This window comes from Panthera tigris, chromosome X (assembly GCF_018350195.1).
Source record: "Panthera tigris isolate Pti1 chromosome X, P.tigris_Pti1_mat1.1, whole genome shotgun sequence".
NCBI lineage: Eukaryota > Metazoa > Chordata > Mammalia > Carnivora > Felidae > Panthera > Panthera tigris.
Window position 1 is genome coordinate 83692330 of NC_056677.1, and position 7861 is coordinate 83700190.

Consider the following 7861-nt stretch of genomic DNA (forward strand, 5'->3'; position numbering starts at 1 on the left):
ATAAATGGCTTTTATGATGTTTAAGTATATCCATTCTATCCCGACTTTCTCGAGGGTTTTTATTAAGAAAGGATGCTGAATTTTGTCAATTGTTTTTTCTTGCATTTTTGATGCCATTTTAAATGGAAAAGTTTTCTTACTTTCCATTTCAAATTGTTCACTGCTAGCACATAGAAATACAATGGATTTTTATATATTGATCTGAACTCATTTGTTATTTCTCATAGTTCTTTAGTGGATTTCTTGGAATTTTCTATATGCAAATCATGTCATATGCAAATAAAGGAAGTTTTATTTCTTTCCTTACAATCTGGATGCCTTTTATTTCATGACACTTGCTTATAAGAACTTGATTGTATGTCAGAAAATGAGGATCTTCATTTTTTAACTATTTATCCAATTATACAAATGTAATTTACATAATAACCTATTTTTCACTACTGACCAGAAATGGATTCTTATCACATACTAAAAGCTTTTACACTTGGGTATGTTAGTGGGCTTTCTGTGTTTTATTCCTCCTGCTATGCTTATTGCAGTACCACACTAAGTTAAGCTTGTAGTTTTATAAATCATTCTGCTTCCTTGAAGTGTGAGTTCCTTTGTCAGGTATAAATGAAATCCACACCAGATAAAATGAAGTAGCTAACACAGTGCCTGGCACATAGGTGGAATTCTCTAGAGGGCAATACCACATCTTGTGGTTATCCTTTGTGCCTCACCACCCATAGCAATTGGGGATTATAAATAGTTAATTATTTTTACTGTATATTGAGAACCCAACATTTTAATTATTTTTCTAAACCAAACATCGAAAGATAACCAAAGAAAACAAATGTACTAAGAAGATTATGTAACTAAATCTGTACTGATGGACAATTGTGATATTCCATTTTTTACATTATAAACAAGGCCTACATAATTAATACTGTAGCCCCAGTTCCCGCAAAGAATAAATGCATAATAAACAGTTTTTATGGGAATTTTTAAAGTATAAAGCATTTTTAAAACATAAGATTATATTTTTGCACTTTATTAATTATCTCTATGGGTAAATATTAGCAGTGGAATTACTGAGCCAAAATATCATTTTTATTTTTTTAAATTTTTTTAATGTGTATTTTTGAGAGAGGGAGAGACAGAGCACGAGTGGGGGAGGGGCAGAGAGAGACAGAGATATAGAATCAGAAGCAGGCTCCAGGTTCTGAGCTGTCAGCACAAAGCCCGAAGGAGGGTGGAGGAGCTCGAACTCATGAGCCAGATCATGACGTGAGCCAAAGTTGGGCTCTTAACCAACTGAGCCACCCAAGCTCCCTTCAAACATTTTTATTTTTAAATTTTTGTTAATGTTTATATACTTTTGAGAGAGACAGGGCACAAGAGGAGAAGGGGCACAGACAGAGACATAGAATCTGAAGCAGGCTCCAGGCCCTGAGCTGTCAGCACAGAGCCCGATGTGGGGCTCAAACCCATGAACCTCAAGATTATGATCTAAGCCAAATTCGGACCCTCAACTGACTGAGCCACCCAGGTGCCCCAAACATTTTTATTTTTAAACAATTTACCAAATTGCTCCTCAGAACACTTTTTACCATTACACTCAACAAGGGCAGGGAAGAGTGCGTGTGTCCCCAAGCCCTCACGAAATTATTGCACATTTTCATGTGGTCAAATCTATCAATGTTTTCCTTAATTGTTTATGTCTTTGTTATTATATTTTTTTTATTTTTTAAGTTTATTTATTTATTTTGAGGGGGAATGGGCACAGAGAGAGGGAGAGAGAGAATCCCAAGCAGGCTTTTCACTGTCAGCCTGACATGGGGCTAGATCCCAGGAGCCATGAGATCATGACCTGAGCCAAAATCAAGAATCAGACGCTTAACCAACTGAGCCAGCCAGACGCCACTGTTATTATATTTTTAAAGGCCTTACACACAAAAAGCTTAAATGGAAATAGAGGTTACTTACTCAGAGCTTGTTATAACAAGTGAGTCAGCCACCATTACTTGTGTTTGGCAGAAACTAAAAGTCTCTAAGGAGTGGAAAAACATTACAGTGAACAAAAGGGAAGACTTTAGGTATTCTCTGATTGGAGATTGTTGGCATGGGGAAGCTGGAAGCAGGCTAATGAAAAGCAGGGCATCTTATCTGATTGGTTTGGGGAGCATATTTGAATGGGGGGGCAAAAAATAGGGAGGCTGGCAGTCATTGATCAAATCCTGAAGATTGCTTTGGAAGTTGTGGTTTGGCTTCCTGGGCTGCTTGCTGTAAGGTTGAGGGTCCCAGTTCTATTGTCATGTATGGTCAGGTCATTGTCCGTTGAATATTTAGTTTCTCACTTATAAAAAAATAATTGTTCTTTTATTCTGTTTCTAAGATAGTTTTATTTTTAGATTTAAATAATTAATTAGAAAATTTATGTTTTCACTTATCATCAGGGAAATACAAATCAAAACCACAATGAGATACTACCTCACACCAGTTAGAATGGCTAAAATTAACAACTCAGGCAACAACAGATGTTGGCTAGAATGTGGAGAAAGAGGAACCCTTTTGCATTACTGGTGGGAATGCAAACTGGTGCAGCCACTTTGGTGAACAGTATTGAGGTTCGTCAAAAAATTAAAAATAGAAATACCCTACAACCCATCAATTGCACCACTAGGTATTTACCCAAAGAATAGAGGAGTGCTATCTTGAATGGGCACATGCACCCCAATGTTTACAGCCATGCTATCAACAATAGCCAAAGTATAGAAAGAGTCCAAATGTCCATCGATTGATGAATGGATACATAAGAGGCATGATGGAATACTATTCAGTGATCAAAAAGAATGAAATCTTGCATTTGTAACAAGGTAGATAGAACTAGAGTGTATTATGTAAGTGAAATTAGTCAGAGAAAGACAAATATCATATGACTTCACTCATATATGGAATTTAAGATACAAAACAGATGAACATAAGGGAAGGGAAGCAAAAATAATATAAAAACATGGAGGGGGAAAAACCATAAGAGACTCTTAAATACAGAGAAAAAACAGAATTTCTGGAGGGGTTTTGGGTAGGGAGGTGGGCTAATTGGGCAAGGGGCTTTAAGGAGGACACTTGGGATGAGCACTGGGTGTTATATGTAGGTTATGAACCACTGGATTCTATTCCTAAAATCATTATTGCACTATATGTTAACTAACTTGGATGTAAATTTTAAAAAAGAATAAATTAACCAAAAAAAAAGGTTAAAAATAGATACAAATGTCAATAAAATAAAATGGAATGCAGCTACAGTAGCCTTATCTGAAGTGTATTACGTTCCAAGACCCCCAGTGGATGCCTGAAACCACAGATAGTATGGAATCCTATATATATTCTATGTTCTTTCCTATACATACATACCTATGGTAAAGTTCAATTTCTAAATTAAGCAGTGTAAGAGAATAACATTAACTAATAATAAAATAGAACAATTATAACAATGTACTGTCATAAAGTTAATGTGAATGCAATGTGGTCTCTCAAAATATCTCATACTGTATTCACCTTCTTTTTTGTGAGATGCTAAAAAAAAAAAAATATGTTTGCGCGCACGTTAGGAAAATGGACAATTTCATTTTGAGGGGAATATTTTTCGTAACTTTTCCTAAAGTGCAGTATTCTATGGAAGACATTAAAGTTCACATTGATAGGATTTCATTGGTTGGCTCTACATTCTATCAAAGGAAATTAAGAGCAACATGATCAAGACTCCTTCCCCGAACTGTCCAATCCATTTTTTAAAAGCCTCTGTGGTTTTTATTAAAACTCCTTCGACCGCCTCTAGGAGTTAAAAAGGACAAAAGCCTTCCCCCGCCCGACGCAGAGAGATGAGAGGGCACGCTGTCCAGAGAGATGGTGCGGTTGACTGGCAGACGCGGATGGTGGGCGGGGGCGAGCTCGGGTGACGTGATGCTCACATGACCGCCCCGGCGCAGATGTGGGCACCAGAACTGGAGCCCGCCCTCTTCCCCTGCGGTCGGGTCCGGAGCGATCTGTGAGCTCCTAATTGTTGCTGCAGGTTCTTTCAGGTCAGTGTGAGGCCCTTCGTCGCTGCCTGCGGAACCCTGGAATGAGCGGGAGTGGGGCGGGGGGGGGGGGCCGAGGCAGGAACACCCAGAGGAAAAAGAGTGGGGATGGGGCCCAGGTCGAGGGAAGCTGGCCAGAGAGTGTAGTTAGAGATGGCGGTGGGAAAATGGCCAAGGGGGAGCTAACGGCCAATTGGCAGAGGGTGGGGACAGTGGACACCCCTAGTACCCGTGTCCCGTTTCTCTGCACCTCCTTCTCGTTGCCCTCCGTCCATTTTGGAATCGGAGCTGGTGAGCTGCCCCCCCCCCTCCCCCGCAGTGAGACAGTGGAAATAAACCCCTTCTACCAGTCCATGTGTAGAGAAAAAAAAGTTAACCTCGAGGGTGGGGAGGCGAATTGTCTCCCCGGAACAAGGACACAGAGATCCAAAATTAGTTTGGAAAACGTCCTGGTCTGGTGCCCAAGGCGTGAAAAGAAATGGCGGCTGGAGTACGGGTGGGGGGGGGCGGAGGAGGTGGGGGAGGGAAACGTCGGATGAGGAGGGCCGGGATTCAGGAAAGGGACTCGAGTCCCTAAGCATCCACCAAATGGCGCAGGCCCTGTCTCCTGTCTGTCTGCAGGTCTGCGTGTCTTTTCTCAGCACTTTGCAAGGCTAGAAAAGGAGGAGGAATCTATTCAGAATCCCTGCAGGTCAGTAAAGGAAGGGGGTCTGTGTATAGGGACCTAGAGGGGTGGGTAGTATGGAGGGTACAGCACCAGCAGAATATGGGGCGCCACTTCCCACCTCCTAACACATTTATGCACACTCTGCAGTGCTGAGCAAACATAGAGAAAATGGCAGGGCCTGCCAGAGAAATAGTCTGGCTCACGTGTGTGAGGGGAGAGGGTGGGCAGAAAGCACACTTAGGGGCCGGGCCAGGTCAGGGAACCCTGACAAGGGGAGCGTGCCAGTAGTATTCTGATGTGCATTCCACCCCCAAGCCCTCAGTCTCCCTTGTCTCCTCTTTGTCTCCTCTTCCTCCCCACCCCAGGACAGGAAAAGGAGGGGAAATCTCAACATGGAAAAACTCTGCAATGAAAATGAAGGAATGTCTGAGAACCAAGGAGAGATGGAATGTAAAGAACAGCCACAGGATGTGGGAAAGCCAGAAGTAGCTTGTACTTTGGAAGACAAGGAAAAGTTAGAAAACGAGAGAAAGACAGAAGATGAGGAAATACTAAAGGATAAGGAAAAGCCAGAGAGTATGACAAAGCCAAAAAATGGAAAGCCAGAGAGTGAGGGAAAGCCAGAGAGCAAGGGAAAGCCAGAGAGCGAGGGACAGCCAGTGAGCGAGGAAAAGCCAGTGAGTGAGGGAGAGCCAAAAGAAGGAAAACCAGTGAGCGAGGGAAAGCCAAAAGAAGAAAAATCAGAGAGTGAGGAAAAGCCAAAAGAAGAAAAACCAGCCAGTGAACCAAGGGCTGCAGGAAAGCGCCCAGCTGGGGATGATGTACCCAGGAAGGCCAAAAGAAAAACCAACAAGGGGCTGGCTCAGTGCCTCAAGGAATATAAGGAGGCCATACATGATATGCATTTGAGCAATGAGGAGATGATAAGAGAATTTGATGAGATGGCCAGGGTGGAGGATGAGGTGAAGAAAACTAGGCAGAAATTGGGGGGGTTTATGTGGATGCAAAAAAGTTTACAGGACCCCTTCCACCCGAGGGGCCCAAGGGAACTCAGGGGTGGCTGCAGGGCCCCACAAAGGGGCTTTGAAGACATTCCTTTTGTGTAGTGCCCCTGGCAGGCATTTGTCAGGCCATGTGCTTTAACCTTACGCTAATACTTGCTTTAGCGATCACTATTAGTCCTCGATGTTTCAGTAGTAGATTTTTGCCCATTGCATGGAAAAATGTTTATGGCACATTGTAAAATTAAAAAGAAAAAGTTTGATGAACCATATATATGCCATCAGTCCATTTTTGTAAAACTACAAAGGTATTTACCTAGTGATCTGTGTACAGAGAAAGCTCTGAAAGCTGTGTCCTGGTTATCTGTGGGTGATTTTGTTTTCTGTTTTTTTTTTTTTTTAATCCTTTGTATATTTTCTCCTAAAAAACACAGGTTACTTTCATCATGAAAACAATGAAATATAAAAAGCAGGAAAACAATGTATACCCAGCAACCAAAATCACTGTTGAGGTAGCTTATGAATGCAGTGGAGACACCTAAAATTCATGGTCAGGATGTAAAATGTTTTGTAAAACTCCTATTACATTTGGCACTGGAAGTTGGAATACTCAACCTGGCTGTTACTACAGATCCATTGCTGTAAAAGACAGTCTTGTCATCTGTCAAGTGGGGTAAAACTTGCCTTCTAAGGCTGTGGAGAAGATCAGATGAAGTAATGAGTGTGTGAACTGTGTGGGGCTGACTCCTACCGTTTGCCCTGCAGTAGCAGAACGAAAATTCTGTCAGATGTTTGGGAAAGGGATGAGGGAGGTCTCACTTGCGTCCAGGAATAAGTTCAGACAAGTAAAAGGTGGGGGCCACTCTCCTCTGGGTAATGCCATGTCTCTTGGGCACTGTGCCCCTTCTGAGGGGCTCTGTACCCTTCTGAAGCCCCCATTGCTACTGGTGGGCTGGAGACCATGATGGACTAAGGCAACACTGTCTCAACAGAAAGGTGGAGAATTCTTCTTTACCTACAATAGTTACCCTAATTCAGGTGGGTAGTATCCAATTGTTACTTGGGCCTTGATATTTTATAAAGATTTTTATAAAACATTCCTTTACAGAACTTTTGTTGGTTTGTGTGTGTTTTTGCATACAGCCATCTCCACTGGATTTAGATACTGTAGATTGAGCCAGAAAAATCTGAGCGCCTAGATGCTGTGCTGTCCTCACCTATTAATCTCTTGTCTGCTGACACTTTTTTATTAGGTGGAATTGTCTCTCAGGGAATTCCTGTTAAGCCCTGCCTTACATTTGAACATATCCATCTAACTATGTGATTTACCCCCTTGGTTCTTCATTAGCCTTTTATTTGTCTTTAGTGTTTTTTAAATAAATTTTAATCTTTAGGACAATTGTAGATTTACAGAATTAATTGCAAAGATAGTATGGAGTTTCTGTATACCCCATACCCAGTATCCTCGATTAACATCTTATCTTAGTATGGTGCATTTGTCACAATAAACCAATATTGATACATTATTTACCAAAGTACATACTTTATTCAAATTCCCTGTTTTCCCCTAATGTCCTTATTCTGTTCCAGGATCCTATCCAGGTTACCACTTACATTTAGACATGTCTCCATATGCTCCTTTTGGCTGTGACAGTTTCTCCGACTTTCCCTGTTTTTGATGCCCTTGACACTTTTGAGAAGTACTGGTCAGGTATTTTGTATAATGTCCCACAATTTAAGTAAGTTTGATTTTGTTTTTCTTGTTACACATGGATTAAGTGCTTTTGGGAAGAGGACCACAGAGGTAAGTGCCATACTCACCACATCATGTAAAGGGTACATGATATTAGGGTGCCTTGCTGGCTGAGTTGGTAGCACATGAGATTCTTGATCTTGGGGTCATGAGTTCAAGCCTCACGTTGGGCATGGAGTTTACTTTTAAAAAAAGGTCCAAGGGTGCCTGGTTGGCTCAGTTAAGTGTCTGGTTCTTGATTTTGGCTCAGTTCATGATCTCACAATTGTTAGATTGAGCCCCGTGTCAGGCTCTGTGCTGAGCGTGGAGTCTGCTTAAGATTTTCTCTCTTTGCCCCTCCCACGCGATTTCTCAATAAATAAATAAATAAATAAATAAA

At 41.5% G+C, this 7861-nt stretch overlaps 1 protein-coding gene across 1 annotated transcript; it reads left to right on the plus strand.

The window, feature by feature from the left end:
- The first annotated feature begins 3969 nt into the window (after positions 1 to 3969).
- TCEAL4 (transcription elongation factor A like 4) lies at positions 3970 to 7658 on the plus strand. Its single transcript, XM_007086413.3, has 3 exons — positions 3970 to 4064; positions 4683 to 4752; positions 5094 to 7658. The coding sequence occupies exon 3, from the start codon at positions 5121 to 5123 to the stop codon at positions 5832 to 5834; it is 714 nt and encodes a 237-aa protein (XP_007086475.1). The 5' UTR covers positions 3970 to 4064; positions 4683 to 4752; positions 5094 to 5120; the 3' UTR covers positions 5835 to 7658.
- Positions 7659 to 7861: the final 203 nt, after the last annotated feature.

Excerpts from the sequence above, each read along its gene's own strand:
- TCEAL4 (XM_007086413.3), top strand. The coding sequence starts at position 5,121 with ATGGAAAAACTCTGCAATGAAAATGAAGGAATGTCTGAGAACCAAGGA.